Source organism: Herpailurus yagouaroundi, unplaced genomic scaffold (genome assembly GCF_014898765.1).
Source record: "Herpailurus yagouaroundi ecotype Mexico unplaced genomic scaffold, PumYag 28, whole genome shotgun sequence".
NCBI classification, from domain to species: domain Eukaryota; kingdom Metazoa; phylum Chordata; class Mammalia; order Carnivora; family Felidae; genus Herpailurus; species Herpailurus yagouaroundi.
In genome coordinates, this window is record NW_024412376.1 from 1502827 (window position 1) to 1525271 (window position 22445).

At 42.1% G+C, this 22445-nt stretch overlaps 1 protein-coding gene across 4 annotated transcripts in view; it reads left to right on the forward strand.

Annotated features, from left to right (window-relative positions):
* Positions 1–17996, forward strand: part of INTS10 (integrator complex subunit 10) — a 32556-nt gene extending 14560 nt beyond the window's left edge. For 3 of the 4 annotated variants that reach the window (XM_040443458.1, XM_040443597.1, XM_040443679.1), the window contains exons 12-18: positions 1049–1201; positions 4435–4543; positions 9677–9756; positions 11063–11225; positions 12272–12365; positions 15317–15394; positions 17596–17996. In XM_040443458.1, the coding sequence (XP_040299392.1) occupies positions 1049–1201; positions 4435–4543; positions 9677–9756; positions 11063–11225; positions 12272–12365; positions 15317–15394; positions 17596–17752 (834 nt within the window). In that variant the 3' untranslated portion in view covers positions 17753–17996. The remainder of the gene's footprint in view (positions 1–1048; positions 1202–4434; positions 4544–9676; positions 9757–11062; positions 11226–12271; positions 12366–15316; positions 15395–17595) is intronic. The other variant, XM_040443523.1, reaches the window with a different exon arrangement.
* Positions 17997–22445: the final 4449 nt, after the last annotated feature.

The window sequence follows — 22445 nt, forward strand, 5'->3', positions numbered from 1 at the left end:
GTTCCTGTGTTTGTATAGAATGACTGTTACTGTGAACCGACTGTAGCATGCAAGGTGTGCGTGTTTCTTCTGTAGACTAGTCATGCTCTGAAGACATGTTGTGTCTTTCATTTCAAAATAACCCCAAAATGACAAGGCTGCATCTTCTGTGTTACTTTTGTGATGTCCAGCCACACCCCTCTGTAAAAGTAAGATTTTTACTTTTCAATAAAAAATGAATACTTCCCACCCCTCCTTGTCTGCACTGTGATGGAGGCCTTCTGCCTGGCTCTCCTTATGCCTGGAAGGGAGAGAGCAAATTCCCTAAGGGGGTACAGAGCTCCCAGCCTCCATTGTTGAAATGGACAGGGTGCTGCTTCCATCATACGTAAAGGAGAGATGGTATTAGTAGTAAAATATTTATAAGAAATGGTATATCCAAAATGTACGTTATCCAAAACTTGGTGTTATTTTATTTAGTATTAAGAATTAAGACCAAGGGTGCCTGGCTGACCTAGTCAGTAGAGCATGTGATTCTGGATCTTGGAGTCATGAGTTCAATCCCCACTTTGAGTGTAGAGGGTACTAAAAAATCATTAAATAAACTGAAAGCAGTGGGCAGTGGGGAGGCACCTGGGTGGCTTGGTTGGTTAAGGGTCCGACTTTGGCTCGGGTCATGATCTCGTGGTTCATGAGCTCAAGCCCTGCGTCGGGCTCTGTGCTGGCAGCTCGGAACCTGGAGTCTGCTTCAGATTCTGTGTCTCCCTCTCTCTGCCCCTCCCCTGCTCACGCACTATCTCGCTCTCTCAAAATAAATAAACATTAAAAAAAAAAAAAAAAGGAATTAAGACCAGAGAGAAAACTCTTTGTATGTGTAAAGTACCTCCATTGAGAACCCCCCATCTTTCTTTAAGTAAGTTGGTTTGATTATTGCTAAGTCTCCTCTTTCCTCCTCTGATGATCAAGCAGAGCTACCTTATTTGGAGTTGCTTGCTGCTTGCTTAATTAACTCTGGAGATTTATTTAAATGGCAGTGTTTTTCACCTCCTCGCTGTTATGTCTTTTTTAGGGTCAATATAAAAAAGCAATAGCCAGCCTGCATCATTTAGCAGCTCTCCAGGGATCACTTCCTCAGCCACAGATCACGGGACAGGGGACCCTGGAGCATCAGCGAGCACTCATCCAGCTAGCGACTTGCCACTTCGCTCTAGGAGAGTACAGAGTGAGTAGTGTGTGCCTTGCACGGGGACCCTCATTCACTAAGCTTCCCTGGGGCTTCCTCTTTTTCCTATAGTGGGCTTTTAATACAGCGCATGTTTATTTGAAAAAGGGTCTTTCTGCCTAGATTTTAATCAACTAATCTGCTGATGAAAATCTTGATGATTTTGTTTTACTCCGTTTTCTGTTTACTTACAGCTTTCCTGAAGTAGACTTCAGTACTTTTCAGATTCCATTTTATTGGAGGATGATTTTTTTTGTCTTTACTTTCTTAAATTTTTTTTTTTCAACGTTTTTTTTTTTTATTTTTTTGGGGACAGAGAGAGAGACAGAGCATGAACGGGGAAGGGGCAGAGAGAGAGGGAGACACAGAATCGGAAACAGGCTCCAGGCTCTGAGCCATCAGCCCAGAGCCTGACGCGGGGCTCGAACTCACGGACCGCGAGATCGTGACCTGGCTGAAGTCGGACGCTTAACCGACTGCGCCACCCAGGCGCCCCTGTCTTTACTTTCTTATCTGGAATCCCTTTAGAGCAGAATCAGTCCTATTGTACTTGGACAGAAGAGGCATATACTAAGTAGGAAAGGGAGGATTTCCATAGCTTATCTGAGCCTCAAATTTGCTTTTTACATGATGATTATACCTCATGGGGTATTCCAGGTCTGTTTCCTTCATGATTGTGAGCCCCTGCTACCACAGGGTGGGGACCCTGTTCTTTACATTTGAGTCCCTCATAACACCTGCCACAGTGGTTTGCACAGCTTTGATACTTAATAAATGTTTGAACTGAGTGATAAGCACATTCTTTATATGAACATGGGTACTGTATAAATTCAGGACCACAACTTAACACACAAACTCTGATTTCTTCTCATCTCTCTATATGTTAAGTTGACTACTTTGTGATTAGTAACCCCAAATTAGGTTTTTAAACTTAAACTTTGAAACACAATTTATAATTCATCATGTAGGAAGAAACAATTAGTATGTAAAGTATGCGCATTGAAAATTGAAAATACTTTTCTGCCATCGTTTATGTAATCATTAGGTACCTAATTGTAAGTTTTAGTAAATTCCTTCCGAGAATTTAAAATAAAACGTATTATTTACTCACATAGATATTCATATATCATACAGAATTAGACAGTTACACAAGGCACTGCTGTTCAGCATTGTATTAGGGAATATAAAACGGGTAGATTTAAGTAAGGTAGGCAAATTCATTCTCTTTGAGGACTTCCATTAAAGCTGATCGCAGTTAGGCCTACCTCTTTGGTTTATAACTTATTCCTGAATCTCAGCTGCCTTCAGCTGTCTATCTTCAGCTCAGACCCATCACATCCAGATGTGAGTTTCCCTCGTTCTCTGGCCCGTAGATGCGAAACTCTCAAATCGTGGTTGCCTCTTAACTCTAGCTAATCTTTTTGATTCTTCCAGTATGAAGCTAATGTCTTTGGTGTAGTGCCTTTTATTTCCTTTGCTACCATCCTAATCATTGGCTCTGAACTGAGTTTTTTGCCTGTAATTTTTTTTTTATCTCTAAGTTAACGGTCGTTGCTTCCTATTGCTGTCATCATTCCACTTAATTGAAATATTGACTTCCAAAGTGCCCAGAGTTGAGCCACGTGCTGGGGTGGAAAATATAAGCAGAGTGTGGGGAATGTGGGATCCCTGCATTCAGGACATATAATTTGAATTACAGAAAAAAGTGCAAGTATTTATATAAGACAGTTAAAAGTCAGATATTAAGTGGTATGCCCCTGACATATGCACAGTAGGCATTCAGGGAAGGGAGTTTTCACCAGGGTCCATGTAGTCAAGGAGGGATTTACAAAAAAGATTGGCTGGAGGTGGGCATTGAAGGATGGTAGCATGTGTCTCTGGAGTACACATCCTGGCCTTCCCACTTGCCGGCTCTGTAACCTGAGCCAAGTTACCTCACCAAGCTTTCTAATTCCAGTGTTCAAGTTTTTAACTACCGAGCTGTTGAGCTCTTGAAGCTAGAGCTTCACACCCTTGTGGCTATGGGTGAGTTCTGGATGTGCCAAGATACTGACCCTTTTAGTTAGTGGCTTAAGGCAGCTGGAGCCTCCAGGTTAGTACTGCCAGCTCTGAGCAGCCTTACAGATATTTTCTGAATGTGCCAAGACATGAAAAAGGTTAAGAGGCATGGGTTTAACACTGCACTTCCTCATCTGTAGAATGAGGATAATGAGAGGGTTGTGCCTGACACATAGAACATGCTCCCTAAATGGAATCTAGTTGTTAACATTAGAATTGGACAGGTAGACCGTAGGTGATGGCTTACTGTCTGTGGATGGAGACCAGCCTGCTCAGTGTGGCACTTGAGGCTTCCCTCAGCACCAGTGCAGCTTCTGACCAGTTTTGTGTATTTCCTAAGCCACGCCCTCCTTTCACTTAAACAATACCCAGCCCTTCCCCACATCTTTCTCTCCTCTGAAACTGCTTTTTTCTCTTTTCCACATTTCAAATCATTGCCCCCCTTTAAGACTTGGTGAAGGTAACCTTCCTACATAAACTGTTTCCAGCTAGTTTAGCTTATATATATTTCTCCTTCATTTTAAATTATGCTCTAGATCATACCATTTAATCCACTACTCTGTGTCCCATCTTGTTGACTTTTCTCTTCATTGAGGTAGTAAATGTCTTTAAGACTGGGATATTCTTCCTTTGGATGCCACTGTGCTGTTAAACACATAGGTAGTTTAGGTAATACTTGACTAATTTTTAATTTTTGTTCTTTTGTTTTAACAGCAAAGAAGGAGTTATTATTCCCTCAAAAGTCTAGTACCTATATTTAATCTTACTTTTTCTACGTTTGCTGTTGAGCAAACAGTGATGGTCCCATAAATAGTCTTGAGGGGTGCCTGGGTTGCTCAGTCAGTTAAGCGTCTGACTTCAGCTCAGGTCATCATCTTGTGGTTTGTGAGTTCGAACTCTGCATCAGGCTCTGTGCTGACAGCTCAGAGCCTGGAGCCTGCTTCAGATTCTGTCTCTCTCTCTCTCTCTCTCTGACCCTGCCCCACTTGTGCTCTTTCTCTCTCTAAGAAATAAAAATAAAACTTTAAAAAAAAATTTAAAAATTTGAGGCCGCACTGTAGACCTACATGTACACACGTTGCCCTGTTGTATGCTATAAGTATGTTAGTTGTTATGTTGATTTGCTTCCAGTGAGAAAATTTCAGATTAGTACCTTTTCATCTGATCTTCTTTAGATGACATGTGAAAAAGTCCTTGATTTGATGTGCTACATGGTACTCCCCATTCAAGATGGAGGCAAATCACAGGAAGAACCCTCAAAAATAAAGCCCAAATTTAGAAAAGGTACAGTGACAAGTTTTATTCTTATTTTGTAAAAATGGCTTTACCCAAGGCTGGAAAATTCTTTACAGTTCCTGATGAGATGATACATGATCTGCAGGGTTTGACAGACTATATAAAAAGTTAATCCCTTGCCAAGCTTGTCCTTGGCACTGATTTCATAAGCAGCTGCAAATCTGTCTTTCTTCCAAAATTCTCTTCACTTCCTGAGTTTGTTATCTCTGCAGAATATCTGATAATTCCTTTTCCTATCTTTATCAATTCTCGGGAAATTTGCAGATGATTCGTTAAGAAGTGTTTCCTGGCATATCGCTTGTAGGCTATTTTGAGCTTCACCTCAAGTAGCACATTGATTGTAAAACTATATAAATTTAGTTGTAATACTTAGAAATTAGAAAAAGAGGGGCGCTTGGGTGGCTCAGACAGTTAAGCGTCCAGCTCTTGATTTCAGCTCAGGTCATAATCTTACCGTTTGTGAGTTAGAGCCCCGCATCAGGTTCTGCATTGACAGAACAGAGCCTGCTTGGGATTCTCTCTCTCTGCCCCTCCCCCACTTGTGTTCTCATTCTCTCTCATTCTCTCTCTCTCTCTCTCTCTCTCTCTCAAAAATAAATAAACTTAAATAAAAAAAAAAAGAAGTTAGAAAAAGATAAGCAAGTTAAACCCAAAGAAAATAGAAGACAAGAAATAATTGTAATGGTAGAAATCAACGTAATAGAAAATGAAATAGAGGAAATTAATAAAGCTAAAAGTTGGGTTTTTTGAAAAAAAAAATAAAATTGATAAACTCCTAACAAGATTGATCAGGAATAAAGCACAAATTACCAATAGCAGGAATGTCACTACAGATCCTACTGAAATCAAAAGGACACTAGGAGAATGAATTATTAATGACTTTATGCCAATAAATTCAACAACTTAATGAAATGGAAAAATTCCTTGAAAAACACAACTAATCAAAACTGACACAGATGAAATAGAAAATATAAATGTTCCTACATCTATCAAAGAAATTATATTTGTTATCAAAAACCTTCCCACAAGACTGCAGATCTGAATGGCTTCACTGATGAATTGGCTTCACTGATGAATTCTGTCAAGCACTTAGGAAGAAGTAACACCAATCTTACACATACTCTTTGAGAAAATAGAATAAAAGAGAACACTTCCCAATTCAGTTTTTAAGGCCAACATAACCCTAACAGCAAAATCGTGTAAGAGCATTACCAGAAGAGAACATTAAAGGCCAGTATCCATCATAAACATAGATTCTAAAATCCTCAAAGTATTAGCAAATAGAATACAGCAGTATATAAGAAGGGTAATACATATCCAAGTATACTGGAAATGCAAAAGTGGTTTAACATAGGAAAATCAGTCCCTGTAATATTACCACTTTAATATATTAAAGGAGAAAAATCATAATTTTCTTAATAGATGCAGATAGAAATGCATCTATATGCATTTATGCAGTTATGTTTGCATTTATTCATGATTATTAAAAAATCTTAGCAAACTAGAAACATGTTCCTCAACATCGTACTTAACTATGAAATATCAAATGCTTTCCCCAAGATCAGCAACAATTTAATAAGAGTATCTATCTCCTCTTACCACTTCAATTAAACATACTAGAGATTCTAGCCAGTACAATAGGCAGAAAAGGAAAGGTATAAAGGTTGAAAAATAGTTATCTTCATTCACAGATATGACTGCCTTTATTTGCAGCAACGTATGTGGCTATGTTAGAAAAACCTAAGGGGGGGTGCCTGGGTGGCTCAGTCAGTTAATTGTCTGACTCTAGATTTCGGCTCAGGTCGTGATCTTAAGTTGGTGAGACTGAGCCCTGAATCAGGCCCTGCACTAATAGCACAGAGCCTGCTTGGGATTCTGTCTCTCCCTCTCTGCCACTCTCCTACTCACGTGTGTGATCTCTCTCTGTCTCTCTCTCTCTCTCTCTCTCTCAAAATAGCTAAACTTAAAACAAAAAAACAAAAAAAAAGAAAAGTCTAAGGAATCTCCAAATAGAATAATATCAAAAAACATAAAATACTTAGGGATAAATGTATTGAAAAGTATGCAAAATCATGTTCATAGATCAGAAGACTCCAATGTTTTAGGGTTCTGGTCCTCCTCAAATGTGTGTACAGATTCAATGCAATCCCAATTAAAATCCCATCAGACTTTTTTTTTTTTATTTCTTTATTTTGAGAGAAGGGGAGGGGCAGAGAGAGAGAGAATTCCAAGTAGCCTCTGCACTGTTAGCACAGAGCCTGACGCGGGGCTTGAACTTAAGAACCATGAGATCATGACCTGAGCCAAAACCAAGAGCTAGATGCTCAACTGACTGAGCCACCTAGGTGCCCCCAGACAAGCTTGATTCTAAAATCTATATAGAAGTGCAACCTCGAATAGCCAAAACAGTTTTGAAAAAGACTAACAAAACTGGGCAACTTACCCTACCTGATAGCAAGACTTTGTTTTTTTTTAATGTTTATTTATTTTTGAGAGAGAGAAAGAGTGCGAGCAAGAGAGGGGCAGAGAGAGAGGGAGACACGGAATGCAAAGCAGGCCCCAGGCTCTGAGCTGTCAGCACAGAGCCCAATGTGGGGCTCAAACTCATGAGCTGTGAGATCATGACCTGAGCTAAAGTCAGCCACTCAACTGACTGAGCCACCCAGGCACCCCCTGATAGCAAGACTTTTAAGTAAAGCTACAGTTATCCAAACAGTATGGGCAGAAGAATGGAGAACCCAGAGAGACCCACACAAATATGGTCAGGTGATTTTTAGTGAAGACACCAGAGTAATCCAAACAGTTATCCAAACAGTATGGGTTCTCCAGAAGAATGGAGAACCCAGAGAGACCCACACAAGTATGGTCAGGTGATTTTTAGTGAAGACACCAGAGTAATTCTTTGGAGAAAGGAAAGCTGAGATGGGGCCGAGACTAAATGGAAAAGTTAAAACAATAACATTTTTTATAAGAAAAGGTCTTTGCGACTAGTAGGTAGATTTATTAAGACACTAAAAATTTCCTAGAAGACAAAAGCATGACAGTTTTGATCATTATTGAAGCTCTCTAAGGTACTTGGGAGACTTAAAAAAAAGAAAGAAATAGCCCAGACCCCTTGAAAATTAAGTATCTGTGTGAAACAGAAGCAGGTCTAGGGGGTAAGACTGGACCTAGCTGACATCAAGACTTATTTTAAAGCTATAGTAATAAAGATAGTGTAGTATTGGCTTAGAAATTGACTGATGGAATAGAGAACCGAGAAGCACGTGATATTGCAATTAAGTGGAGGAAGAGTGAATTTATCTAATCAGTGGTGCTGGGATAATTGATCCAAATGTAAAAACAACAGAAATGTGATCCCTTCTTCACACTACACAAAAATTCTTTAAATTTTAAGATTTAAAAATGGAAACTAAAACTTCTAAACTTCTAGAAGAAAATACAGAAAAGATTCTTTGTGCCTTCTAGGTGGAGAAGGATTTAGGCTACAGAAAGCATACAACATAAATTTAGTTCCAGTAAAATTAAAATACCAATGAAAGATAGTGTCATCAAAGTGAAAGGCTAAGCCATGGACTGTTAAGAAAATTGTCCAGCACACAGAATCAACAAAAAGTGAGCTTCCAGAATTTTGAAACAGCTCCTTCAAACCAGTGAGAAACAACCAACCAACCCCTCACAGAAAAACAGGCAAAGAGTACGAACAGAGTCACAGAAGCAGAAATCCAAATGGCCACAAACTATTTGAAAAAACGCTCAGAGCCCCTCGGTGGCTCAGTCAGTTAAGCATCCGACCCTTGATTTTGGCTCGGGTCATGATCTTGTGGGTTCATAGGTTCAACTTAAAAAAAAAAAAAAAGAAAACTTTTAACCTATTAGCAATATGGGGCTTCAGATTAAAACAGTAAGCTACCATTTCACACACATCAGAATGCAGGGATTAGAGAGTAGCAACCCTGGTTACCAGGATATGAAGACACACATTGCCTGTCTGCTTCTGGAAGGTATAGAAACTCACACCAACACTTTGGAGACCAATTTAGCTGTTGCAGTTGAACATCTCATAACCTAGTTGTATACCTCTTCTAGTTAAATTTCTTAGATCAGTGCCTTTCCAACTTGGGTCCTTACCCACTGGGTCATGAATTTCAACCAGATGTTTTCTTTTTTAATGACGTAGAGTCTAATAGTATCATTAAAATGAGTGCATCTCCTGTACAAAGGCTAAATTGAACCTTTTGTTCAATGAACCTTTTGTTTTAGATACATAAACGTGTGTAAATATGTGTGCATAACATCTCCATTATTTCTTGCTACTTTTGTCCTCAGGGTAGAGAAGGATTTAGGATATAAAGAGCATACACCATAAAGGAAAGGATTAAGGTCTTGGTTGGAAAATTATTGCCTGAAGTTTTTTTTCCACAAGTGCACAAGAAAATGTATATAAGAATGTTTATTTCAGCATTGTTTGTAATAGTGAAAAATTGGATAGCTCAGTGTCCCCCATAAAAGAATGGATAAATGAATTGTGGCATATGTAAATAGCAGAATAATACATAAAGAGTAAAAACGGTCAGCTAGAACTATAGGTATTAGTACCAAAAACCGTTTTCAGAAGGATGCATATAATACGATGCCATTTATTTAGTAAACTGAGAACTTGCAAAACTTTCTTCTTTGTTGTTGCATAGAAATGAAAAACATCACATTCAGGATAATAGTTACATTAGGGTGATGGAAGAGGACATGGTCTGAAAAAGGTACACAGGAGGCTTCAACTGAATTTGTGATATTTAATATAAAATTTTTAAAGCAAAATGTTAACATTTTATAGAGCTGAGTTGATCACAGTGGTATTTGTAATATTCTTTTTGTAATTTTCTATACATTTGAAATGTTTTATAAAAAGTATTTAAGCAGGGTTAGGAAAGAAGATTGATAAGTGAAATCCAGAGACCCTTCAAAAAACCAATTTCATCATCACTACATATAATCATGGTTTAACTATATTTGAAGTCATATGACTGTTGCTTATCTTTTTTTCTGGAAAAAGTCTTAAACATTTGCTTTTCAAAGCTGTTTTCTTCAATAATAACAAACATATTGTGGACTTTTTATTAGGTTCAGACCTGAAGCTTCTGCCTTGTACCAGTAAGGCCATCATGCCGTACTGCCTGCATTTAATGTTAGCTTGTTTTAAGGTAAGCTGAAAGTTGATTGGCATTAAAGAAATTTAATTTGGAACATTGCTGTGATGATCTAGAGTGACTTGGTATACTGGGGAGATTACATGAGCTAGGAATTGACAAATACTAGTTGTGAACTGTACTAGGCACTAATGAGTAGGAGATGACCCCCATCCTTGAGCAGTTTACAAAGAATAGTGGGACAGTTATGCAAATATCCTTGCCCATAGTGATGTTCAGTAAATACTTTATGCATTAACGTATGTCAGAATGTATTGGCTAGAAGAAGAGAATACAAATGCCATTGGGTTCGTAGAGGGATGTGAGTTTATTATCCTAAAGATGTGGGGGTTAAAAGCATTCCAGGCATTAGGATGACCACCACCAGATGACCACTGGGCCAGTTTAAAGATTGTCGGAAGAACGCCAGGCCTGTGGCTGCAGGTGGAGCGGAGCCTCGGCCTGCATTTCACCAAGGCTTGTGAGCAGGAGAACAGCAGTATTGGGTCTCTGCTTTAGGGCCATAATTCCCAGATTTAACTCATGGTCAGAATCCCCTGGGGAGACAGAAACCATTTGAAGTGTGATTTGAAGCCTCGCTGCTCATTTAGAACAAAAAAGTTCTTTTGCCGTTTCTCCAGTTCACACTCCTGCTTCCTTCTTTGTTGCTCAGTGCCTTTGTTCTCCCCAGTCCATGTTCTCCTCATACCCTCCTCTCCTACAAGGCTTCTTGCCCACCCTGGCCCACAACCGTCCCCTTAAAAGAAATCCCCAAATTCCTCTCTCTGATATACAGAACGACTCAACTTCTGTTGCCCTTTTCCCAAAGTCAAAGCTTCCAGCCCACCATGCACATCCAGCTCCCATCACAATGCTCACGGAGTGCCCTGCCAGAGACCTTGTTCACAGCACAGAGGGAACCGAGGTTTCTTTGGTTAGGACCCACCCCCATCAGAAGGCAGTTGTGATGTTTGCATAGCAAGCAGGTATTCTGTTTTGTTCTTGATATCACACATTTTCATACAGCAGCATTTTTTTTTAATCTTTATTTTGAGAGAGAGACAGAGTGCAAGCAGGGGAGGGGCAGAGAGAGGGAGACACAGAATCCAAAGCAGGCTGCAGCCTCTGAGCTGTCAGCACAGAACCCAGCACGGGGCTCAAACCCACAATCATGACCTGAGCCAAAGTCAGACACTCTACCAACTGACCCACCCAGGTGCCCCATATAGCAGCATTTTTTAAGGAAGGGATATTTGATATATTTAAGATCACCCCATGATTTCCTTTTCCTTCTGTGTCTGCACAAATCCTTGTCTTGCAGCTGCGAGCTTTCACAGACAGCAGGGACGACATGGCACTGGGGCATGTGATCGTCTTGCTTCAGCAAGAGTGGCCACGGGGAGAGAATCTCTTCTTGAAAGCTGTCAATAAGATTTGCCAACAAGGAAATTTCCAATATGAGAATTTTTTCAATTATGTTACAAGTATCCTTTTTCTTATTTAAGGATAAGAAATTCTGACTTTTTTTTTATAGAATGAACACATGGTACAAGAAATCAACCATTCTAGGTAGAAATAATGGTTTTCTCTGGGGGAAAGAAAGACAGAATGGTGATTAAAAATGGGACTGTGGCAGTTGGTCTCATGAGAGTCATAAAAGGCTTCACAGAGGTGATGCAATGAATCAGGAATATTAGTAGCCCAAGTACATTTTCCACTTGCAGCGACTTCTGGGAAGATACCCAAGATGCCTAAATTAATAGCCTTCAAGTTCCTGACAGGCCCAGATTGGCTGTGAGGCCATAGAATATAGCAGTTCATTGGCCTTCATCTACCTGGGGCCTCTCTTAGGGCCCTGACTGTCCCCCCCCCCCGGGGTCAGCTGTTAGAGCACCATGTCACAGCTGTTACAGCTGCCACTGAGTCCCCACCAAACATGCGTGTAGCCCAGCAGTTGTTTTTGACAATAGGGAGGAAGTGTTGTATTTCATACTCTTCCTAGGGAAAGACCACCTGTGGTGTGAGGAATGTGCTGTCTTTGTCCAAGCACCTAGAGCAGGATTTCTTAACTATTTTCGGGGATACAATACCACTGCCACTTTCATTTCTTACTAAGAAAACAAAAGATTTTGCTGGGGTGCCTGGGTGGCTCAGTTAGTTAAGCGTCCCACTGTTGATTTCAGCCCAGGTCTTCATCTCAGGATTGTGAGTTCAAGCCCTACGTGGGGCTCCGTGCTGAGCGTGAAGCCTACTTAAAAAAAAAAAAAAAAAACCAAAAACAGGTTTTGCTGTTATGACCATACAGAATGTCTTTATTAGCATCTGTATGAGAAATACATTTATCTTAATGAGGTGGTTTGGTTAGTGTAAGAATCACTAATTTGGCAACAAGACAGACCCGGGTTCCAGTACTGACTCTAGTTAGCGGGCTGGCCATGGGCAAGTTACACAGTCACTGCAAGCCTGTTCCACATCTCAGAGAGCAGGGCACCTTGTTTCTACATGTGGTTAACCTGAATCTGGCCTGCAGATATCGATATGCTGGAGGAATTCGCCTACTTAAGAACTCAAGAAGGTGGGAAAATCCATCTGGAATTACTACCCAATCAAGGAATGCTGATCAAGTAAGCATGCTGTCTTGCTCTTCTGTGCTAAGTGCTCACCTTTTGTGTGCTTGTAGGAAGTATTTATAAGTTCCTGTGTCTTTCAGAAATGTAATAGAAAGGAATCCAAACCTGGTCTCTGTTTTTGAGAGTAGAGTTGATTCTGGGTACCCTCTGAAACTTGGTGTTTCCTTAAGTACATTTCCAGTAAAACGTTGTTCAAATTGGGGTACCTCTGTCACTTTTGAAACCTTTTCACTAAACAGAAGTCTCATTCATGATTATCTTTTCCTTTCCAAAATTGACAGGGTAACCCTATAAATTTCTGGTTAGACATAGAATGTTTTTAATTAAGAAGAGTCATGTGTAATTAAAGTTGTATTGGATTAGGGAAAACTACAGACTTTATTTAGAAACTATACTTGGATTTCAGTGTTTATTTGAAGCCTTTCTAAGCAGTAATTGCTTACATCGCACAAGGGTCAGTAGCTGGGTCTAGTGCCCCCACGCAAAACACACCTGCCCCAAGAAATAATGGTGGGGTGCCTGGTCTCAGGTATGCCCTCCCACCCCTAGATAAAGTTAGTGACCATTTATGATTTTTAAATAGCTCATAAATCTTGCTTCTATCCTTCAATACTCATTGTAGTTTGGATAATATATCCTCTGTGCTGTAAATGCCACGTGTAGTTTTATTTTCATACTTCCTCCTTTGCGTCCTGCATACTCAGCATGGCTGTGAGTCATTGTCAGAGTCACTGCAAGAGACTGAGCCCTGAGTGAGAAGGGAGTGTTACTAAGGCTGAAAACATTTTCCTTTTTCTTTCAATTGTGACATGAACAAGTTTTCAGTTATTGAGAGCAAAAATTCACATCTTGTTCTATATTTGTAGAGCCTTAGAGATGTTGAGAGGGAAGTATGAGATGCTCATTCTGGATATGTATCACCTCAGTAATTTGGGGCATAGCAAACATTACTCCTGTTGAGAAAAGGGTCTTGTGGAATCCATTCTAAAGAATGAGAGGAGATTAAATGGGGTTTTTGTCCTTCATCTTGTAAATATTATTAATAAATATTCTAAATATCTAAAATAACAGAACAAAATGCTCTTTTTTAAAAACACAAGACCTTTATACAGTAGGATGCTTAGGCGAGCCGGTCTGGACATGCTCCTCTTCCTCTCTCCATTCTCTTCTGCAAGACTACAACTAAGAATTATGGGGAAAATAATTGCATCATTAAAATACTCTTAACAGTGTTTGAGAATAAAGATGACTTTTTTGATATGGGAGCTTAGGTAACCCCTTTTGTGGGCTTAAAAGATTCCTAGGTTTTGAGGCTGGATATACAAAATATATCTATTATTAATAGCTTTTTAGTTAAATCACAGTAACACTCACCATCCAAATCACCGTAATCTGGAGACAGCCTTAGTAGCATCAACTCCATTTACTTAGGGTTATACTTACAGGTGATCTCTCACTTCAGATAATGCTTAACCATTTGTGGAGATGTGAGGGAACGGGCTGTTAAAAAATCAACAGTTGGATCTCAGATTTCATTATACTGAACCTTTCTTCTGTAGGCAGTTTGTATGGTGCTGAACAGTGACCTGGTTACCTGCAGAAACCCCTAGGACAAGGAGCGAAAGCAGGGGCTTTTCAGCGCCCAGATGATCTCATTGTAAAGGGTTGTTTAGAGTAAGGTAGGGATGGGCAGCATGCGTGTCTAGGCTTTGAGAGATAATTCCGTGCTCCCCCACCTTGGTCACTATAAACTTCAATTTCTTCTAACTCCCTGTCGAAGACCATTAAGCCTCTTGGTAAGCCTGCTGTTCTATCATCATGGAAGCAGGAATAGGGATTGTTACTTAGCTGTATTTCTTGTAGGAATTTGCCCAGTCTTTGCTAGGTGAATCTCAAAGTCCATTTGAAACCTGCATTTCAAATTACCCATAAACTACATCAGGAGAAGCATGCTGTGAAAGCCAGAGAGCTCGTCTAAGGGGGCTAGGATTTGAATCTTGAGTAAAACTATCTATATTCCTTTTCCCTTTGGGTTCCAAACAAATTCTCTGAAGCCATTGCAGATCTTTGGGGGGTGCCTCCAGCTGAGTAGCAGAGGTGTTGAGAGCAGTATACAGCCCTCCCCTTGGGTAAGGTTGTGAGTCCATCCTGGCCTGCTCAGATGCCAAGTGGGGACAGCACCGATGCTGAGGGCACCCGGGGCCTGACCAACAGAAGGAATAAGCTCTTTATTCATTACATAGACATTCTGTCGTTACATATTTTAAAATAGAGAACTATTTCTATGCTGATATTTGCAGTCTCTTAGTTGGCATTAGACTAGATGAAAATGGAAAAACAGTGTCCTGTGCACTAAATCTTTGTTATGAAATTCTGCAGAGCCATGGGTCCCAGACTTTTTTTGCCCCCATCTATTCCTTTTCTCAATACTTTTTGAAATTCAGGCTCAACCTTTCTTTATCAAACACGTTGCCAGCCCCTCTAGGCCTCTTGGAAGTGCCTCTTCAGTTGGAGGCTTCAGTCCTGGCAACAATGGTTACCAGCAATCCCCAGGTTTATCAGTGGGATTGGCGGGGGCCTGAGCAGAGTGGAGAGTGAAGGAGGCTGGATTTGAAATGTGTCTTCTCACGTGTTAGCCCCACTGCTGTTCAGTTGCATCCCGCCATCCTCTTCCTCGGTGGCTTTTACACCAGATGTTGAGTGGGCTGAGCTCGGGGCCCCGGAACAAGATGCTCTGGACATGCCCCAGCAGCAGGTGCAGGGAGAAGGCTGCTAGCTTCTCCCGTCCTCCCCCAAGACACCACTGTTGCCAGGGGCCCTCTGGAAGTTCAAGGGTTTCTGCATAGTCTGTTCCAGTCTTGTGCATTTTCTCTGGCGTGTTGTTTTTGCAGTGCAGGGTGAGTCGGTGTGGGTGTTTGAATGCTGCTGTTTGCTGTTTTTTAAAGGCCTTCTAGCCCTCCCATGGGGTTACTGCAGCAGGAATTCTTACCTGTGCTTCAGCCCAGCATACAGACTGCTGACAGGTACCAAGTGGAAAACACCTGCTCATAGTGTGCGTTTTGTCCACATGTTGTACTGCCCATGGTTTTCAGCTCTCTGTGCCTCAGTGCTCTTTTTCATGCTTTATTTATTTTTTTAATTTGTTCTGCATTCCTTGGCAAACCATCTGGTTGTAATATTGTAACATTTCTTATTTTTTTCCATAAGTTGCCAGTGTTTTTGTGTTCAATTTAAAAATCATTATGGATCTGGAAAAAAATGGAAGTTATATTAAAAAACTGTGTTAAAGTGCACATTAGGTTAGGCACTAGACTGTGTTATCTCTTTTGATAAAACATAAGGCATTCATTCATAAATATGTAAGGATGCTGAAGCTTATTTTAAATAAATTTTTATTTGTGGATTTTTCATCTTAGTGACCAGTGTTGATGTTCTGGTCTGACTGGGCCTTAGCACACTATTTCCCTGCCACTGATACTGATTTTCAGACCTTCCCTTTCTAAATTGAAAATATTTGGAATGCTGCCTTTATTAGCTAATTTATCTGGCCCTTAAACTACAAAAGCTAATTCTCATCTTCATCCAAACTTACCAGAGGAATAGAGACTCTGATAGAAATATAATTGAGTTGCACTGCTTTATAGGTAGAAACAATGCCATTGAGCCATCAGCAGGATACACATTTTATTATATTTTTACTGGCGTTAAAGGAAGAATTTGCTTTGAGCTTTCAAAGCCTGTCTGTTAGTTTGCTGTCTGCAAATACCAATAACTTCCGGGTGGTCAGTGGGTTGGCTCCCATTTGGGGTTGCAGTCTGAGATGCAGAAAAGAGGATCTCAGGGCTGCTGAAATGGGTCCATGTCTATTCCCAGTGTGACTCATGGCCTCAGCCTTACTGACACTGTGCCCTTAATACTGAGTGAACCAGCCAACTTCACTGAAAACGTCCACAAAGGACCCTGTGTTTTCTCCATGGCACTGCTGCTGTTTTACTGTATAGTTCTTTAAAATGCCCATGGGCATTGTAGAGTGTCCTGTAATATCTTCGCTAGCCTGACAGAGCCTAGTTTTGTTTTTACTTCTGTTGCATTGTAACTTTTTGACTTCTGTTGTATTTTATTTTATATGATAATACAAGTTTTAAAAAATCAGGAACATTTTAAAGTGGTTTCAACAGTTTTCTTTTAGCCAATATATAAAAAGCTAAGTTAAAATCCCTGTTAGTGTGTCTGAGGGAAGTGAGGCAGTAGAGACACGGGGAATGGAGGTGCCTTCTATTGGTCTACACCTACTACATTACTCACCTGGTAGTTAAAACTCCTCTCCTCTTAACTGAATCCATTGAGTTTTGCTAGAGTTTTCTTTTCCTTTCTTCATTTTGGTGCCTTAAGTTTTCTGGGATTTTGTGGGATTTCCTTTGTGAGCTCCTTCTCTTCAGCACAACTTCCGGGCGTAGCTAGACACTTTGCGTGCGCTCCCACTGAGCCTCCACAAAGGTGCACGCCTCCTGAGCGCGTGGACCGCATCTGGTCCCCAGTAGGCTTTTGCAGGCCACTGGCTGTTCTTCGGCGGTTTTGCTTCTCTCTTCCCACCCCTGCCAGACTCTTGTCTTGGGACCTCCAGCTCCTCCCGCTGCTTCTCACACAGACCGAGTCTGGGTGGGCTCAGCACTTAGCGGAGCTGTCCTGTTCTGGCATCACCGGGAGAGAGACCCGCTTGGAACCACAGTGGCTGTGTACAAGCCCCTGGCCTCTCTGAGCCTTATCACAGCACCCCAGGCCTGAGCTCAGTGTGGTGACTGGCTCATTCTGCTCTCCCTCCTCCCTGCTGCTGCCTCCGCACTCGGCTGGCCTGTCCGGACGGGAGCTGTGTGGCCACGTGGACTGGACCCAGGCGGCCCAGAGTAACAGAACTGTGCACAAGTCAGCACAGGGATGCGTTAGCATCAGACCTGCAAGAGTTCAGAAGCAAAGCGGGTGGCACTTTACTGGATGTTTGGGTGTTTAAAAGAGACTTTAATGGAATGGGGAAATGTCTGTCTAGTTTTAACTTTCTGAGAAGGAATGGGCAGGGGGGGGTTGTTTGGTTAGGGCTTTTCTTCCTTTTTTAAATGTTTTACTTATACGTAGATTTCAGTCAGGTTTTACTCCTGCCCCAGAAACACTGACCGGTGATGCCGGCACTAACTGTGGTGTCCACCTGTTTCCCTGTCGCTGCCCTCAGGCACCACACGGTCACTCGGGGCATCACCAAGGGCGTGAAGGAGGACTTCCGCCTGGCCATGGAGCGTCAGGTGTCCCGCTGTGGCGAGAACTTGATGGTGGTGCTACACAGGTTCTGCATCAACGAGAAGATCTTGCTCCTTCAGACTCTGGCCTGACCAGAGCCCTTTCCACCAGAGGAAGGCAGCTCAGAGCCGTGTGATTTTTTTGTGAAGCGATAAAGCATTCATAAATGTTGCTGTTACAACTCTTAGAAAGAAGAAAACCATCTGAGTTCTGACTCCTTGTTGCTTAAAAGTAGTTCCCAAGAGCCTGAGAAGCTATTTCTATTTTTAAGTCATTTTTGTAAGTTTTGTAAAACAAAAGAACCTGTTTTGTAAATAAAAGTCATTCTAAATTTGGGGCTTTTAAAAATTTATTTCAGTTCTTGTGAGATTCTGAACAAGAGTGTACAAGAGTGTACTTTACTTAAAGGGATAGTATTCATGACCTCAAGGTTTTCTTTTCCGTAGTTAGGCTTTGGTAGGTATTACATATCAAAATACTTTTCAGACCTTTTCATTCAGGAAGTTTTAATACCGAAAACTTTTGTGCCAAAATGAACCTGAGTAAACTTCCAGTGAAGGAGTTCACCTAGCCCTTGACTCCCAGCCCTTTCCTGCCCTTCCCCAACGCCCCCACCCCCCACACTGGGACAGGCTAACTCTGTGCATCAGGCACTCCCCTCACAGCTGTGAAGAAGTGTTACCTCTTGTGAAATGTGTGGATGAACAACTGTCCCAAGTGCTCGGCAGTGTTAGCTCTCAGGTTTATCTCCTTCTTTTGCTGTCCTGAAGTATGTCAGGTAAACATCAGACAAATATTGTTTCTAGGGGCTAAGAATGAAAGGCTAAGAAGTTACTCAGTTATGTGCATTAAAAATTTTAGATACACAGTTGACCCTTGATCGATGTAGGGGCTCCTGAGGGTGCTGGCATGCCCCCCACTCACTGCACAGTCGAAATCCACATACAACTTTTGACTCCTCCAAAACTTATCTAATAGCCTACTGTTGACTAGAAGCCTTACTGATAACATAAACCGTTAGCACGTATTTTGTATATTATATGTACTACATACTATATTCTTAAAGTATGCTAGAGGGGCGCCTGGGTGGCTCAGTCTGTTAAGCGTCTGACTCTTGATTTCAGCCCAGGTCATAATCTCATGGTTCGTGAGTTCAAGCCCTGCATCTGGGAGCCTGCTTGGGATTCTTTCTCTCCCTCTCTCTCTGCCCCTCCCCTGTTCACCCTTGCTTGCACGCGCTGTCTCTCGCTAAGATTAAAGAGGCTAAAGAAAATGTTATTAAGGAAATCATAAAAAAATACATTTACAGTACTGTGCTGTAAAAAGTCCATGTATAAATGGACCCGTGCTTTTCAAACCTTTGTTGTTCAAGGGTCTGTGGTAGGGTCCCATCCCTAAAGAAAGAAAAAAAATAACACCTCAAGACAACCTTGCTATTCTAGTACTTGACCACATCCCTCGGGACCTTGTAACATGAGACCACTTAATCAGACTACATGTTTTTGTGTTACCAAATATGGGAGACAAAGAAGTAAAAAATACATAAAAACTATGCCATGTGGTGTTCGGGACTCAGTTCTTTGGGTAGGAACCCAACTGAATGGTGCTGGCAGGAATAAAGTTGCTTCCTGGAAAGAAAAACCTCCGTGTCACGACTCCCTGTGCAAGAATCCTGCTACAGGTCAACTGTATTAAAATCAGTAAAGTGGTTTAATAGACATCTTTCAGAAAATATTCCCCCCAGCTCGTTTTAAAAGTTTTTGCCAATTTAATATAAGTTGATTACAAATAATAAACCATCCTTTTTTTTTTAATTTTTTTTTTCAACGTTTATTTATTTTTGGGACAGAGAGAGACAGAGCATGAACGGGGGAGGGGCAGAGAGAGAGGGAGACACAGAACCGGAAACAGGCTCCAGGCTCTGAGCCATCAGCCCAGAGCCTGACGCGGGACTCGAACTCACGGACCGCGAGATCGTGACCTGGCTGAAGTTGGACGCTCAACCGACTGCGCCACCCAGGCGCCCCTAAACCATCCTGTTTTTATCGAGGAGTGTGTTGGACCCAAAAGAGCTTTCAAATTAAACACTCTTACCTTTTGGTTTTATAATCCTTCCTCAGATCAGTGTTTGGGGGCAGTATACATGAAAACAAGACTTTCTGATACCCAAATGTGTAGGTATAAAAAAGAACCAATCATCTTTTATAATTCAGTGGTGCCCCGCCTGTGTGAAGAATTGCAGGGGAAATGCCATAGAGTAAAACGAAACTCAGATCAAGTTTGCAGACAAGGCAGGGGCCAGGAGGAGGCTGCAGACCTCTGGCACATGAGGAGTCATCCAAACCCAACTCCAGGACAGCTTCTAGCAGCTGGTCCATAAGTCCATGGACCCAGGGTGACGTAGGCCCCCCTTAAAATGCCTGCCTGCGAAAGCTGCAGCCAAAACATGTTCCAGCCAAAACATGGTAATGAACAGATAGGTCTCTGAAAAACCCCCCTCCCCAGAGCATTTTTAGAAAGCTGGCAATTATAAATCCTTCCGCTGCCCTTTGAGATGTAAAACTACCACCCAGAGCTGTCTCTGAAATGTAAATATCCAGGAGAAAAAGGGCCTCACTTAGGCGGGCACTTTGCACTTGGCACCACCACCTCCCATCACAAGGAGAAGCGCCAACTCAAATCCAGTCACACAGACCGACCCCATCACGCCCTTGGTGGCTTTCCCGCACACCCAGCCTTTAAAGTCTCCAGACTCTTTTTCCAGGAAACGATTTCCGTTCACACCAGCCCCCACTGCAGTAGTATTAGTCTGCCCTGAGCTCTTCATTAGCTGGCTTTCTCTTTGACCTGGGACGGGCATCACCTGGGATATGTTAAACTGATACAAACTGTCCCTGCGCAGAGCTGACACAGGCCGGATTTGGCTAGACGGAGGGACCAGTTCACAAGCTGAACCACCTTTGGAGTTCAATTAAATATCAGAAGGAAAACTACCTCCTGTATTGAAGTAGAAGGGCGTGGCTACAAACCACAGCAAATTTAAGAACAGCCATAAAAGGTGGGAAACCCACAGAACTGATTTCTATACAGAAAGCTCCAATAGGACAGAATTGCACCAGAACCCAAAATGGTAATGGGACACTGGGAAGCCCTGTGCTCACCACTAGCTGGGAGTGAGGCCAGCTGTCCTCACAGCCCGCACTTTGGATGGAATTCTTTGCTGGCAAAGGAAAGCCAGCAAGATAATGGCATCTTTTGTCAACGGCAGTGTTTTGACATACACAATTAGATAATGAGGGAGCAAAGGGTGGGCTAAGGACAAAGTGCAGGCTAGCACACTGCCCCGTCCCCCCTGCCAGGTGGGATGTGTGTGATAACTCCTCAGGCACTTCTGGCTGCCCCAGGACAAAGGAGAGGAAAGAAAACAAATGGCCAACTGATAGGGATCACAGTCTTACTGGACATGAGTCCCAGTTTACAAATATCTTGCTTGGTAAATTACAAGATTTAAAAGGCAATTTTATCAACAGCCACCTCCAGAAACCTATCGACTCAGTTTCCTGGAGCCTCAACATCACCCCTCCATAGTGATGTGGGGAACAAAGGCAAGAAGGAAATGACAGGTAAAATTAAATTTCATCATAACCTGCAGCCCATTGACAAATAACTGAGGCAAATACAGAGTTTACCATTTCTCCAGGAACCCCCCCTCAGTCATAATGTTAATGCCTTACCAGAGGGAAAACAACCTTAGCTTGACAAGAGCAAGGCGTCAGGTATCTTAGGAGTCATGCTGTGACTTCCCTCACAGTGAAGAGAGCTGGCTGAGCCCCTGGAGGTGTGCAGGAGCCAGCCCACCTCAGGCCTTCCGTGAGGTTAAGTTTTCCTTGCAAGCAGGCTGAATCAGGACTACCTGGTCCTTCCGGTTCCATACACCCTGAAATACTCCCCCATTCGAGAAATGCTTCTGGATAACTCATCTGGAGAGGCCCAACTAGCTCTGCCTGCTGCGATTTGGGATGATGACACACCGTGACCATGTGCGGTGGCTCACTGCAAGAGAAGGGGAGCGGCAGCTTTCCTCAGTACCTGTCCCTGTACGCATTAGCTCCATGCACATTTTCATGGGGCACACCACACACACTCATTTTATCAGCATTTAAAATACTGTCAAAAAAACCACCACCATTGCTTTGTTTTAATAAATGTTTATTTAGCGCCTAAGTACGAGGCACTGTGTTTGCACCAGGAGGAATACGCAGATGAACAAGGCATAATTCTTGCCCTCAAGCTCACAGTCTAGTGCAGGAAATTAGACATGTACACAAGGAACCATCATACGAGGCAGAAAGTGATAAAATGCCATGGGATTGATCCCAGTAGAGTATTATGAGAGGAAGAAAATACTACTTTTGGATGAAAATACGAGATTAGAGAAGTTGCCTTAGAAGTAGGGGGTCTACAGGTCAGGTGTACACGGGAGCAAATTAAGGGGAAAAAATAAACCAGAAGACTCCAAAGTCAGAAGCGGGAGGTGCTAAGTGCTGAGGCGGGAGGAGGAAGGTGGGCCCGGCATGGGACAGGTGGCTGGAAGATGTGTCTGGAAGCCGTGTGGGCTCCCCTGAGGGTGGTTCTATACATAATGCCAGGCAAAGCTGTTGCAGAGGTGATCTTACTCAGGTTCTGCTTTATAAAGCTTAATTTAGAGGCAATGGATAGCGACTTTACAGAGGGAAGGGCTGAGGGAGGAGGCCCGTTTAAAAATAATTACAGGGGCAACTGGGT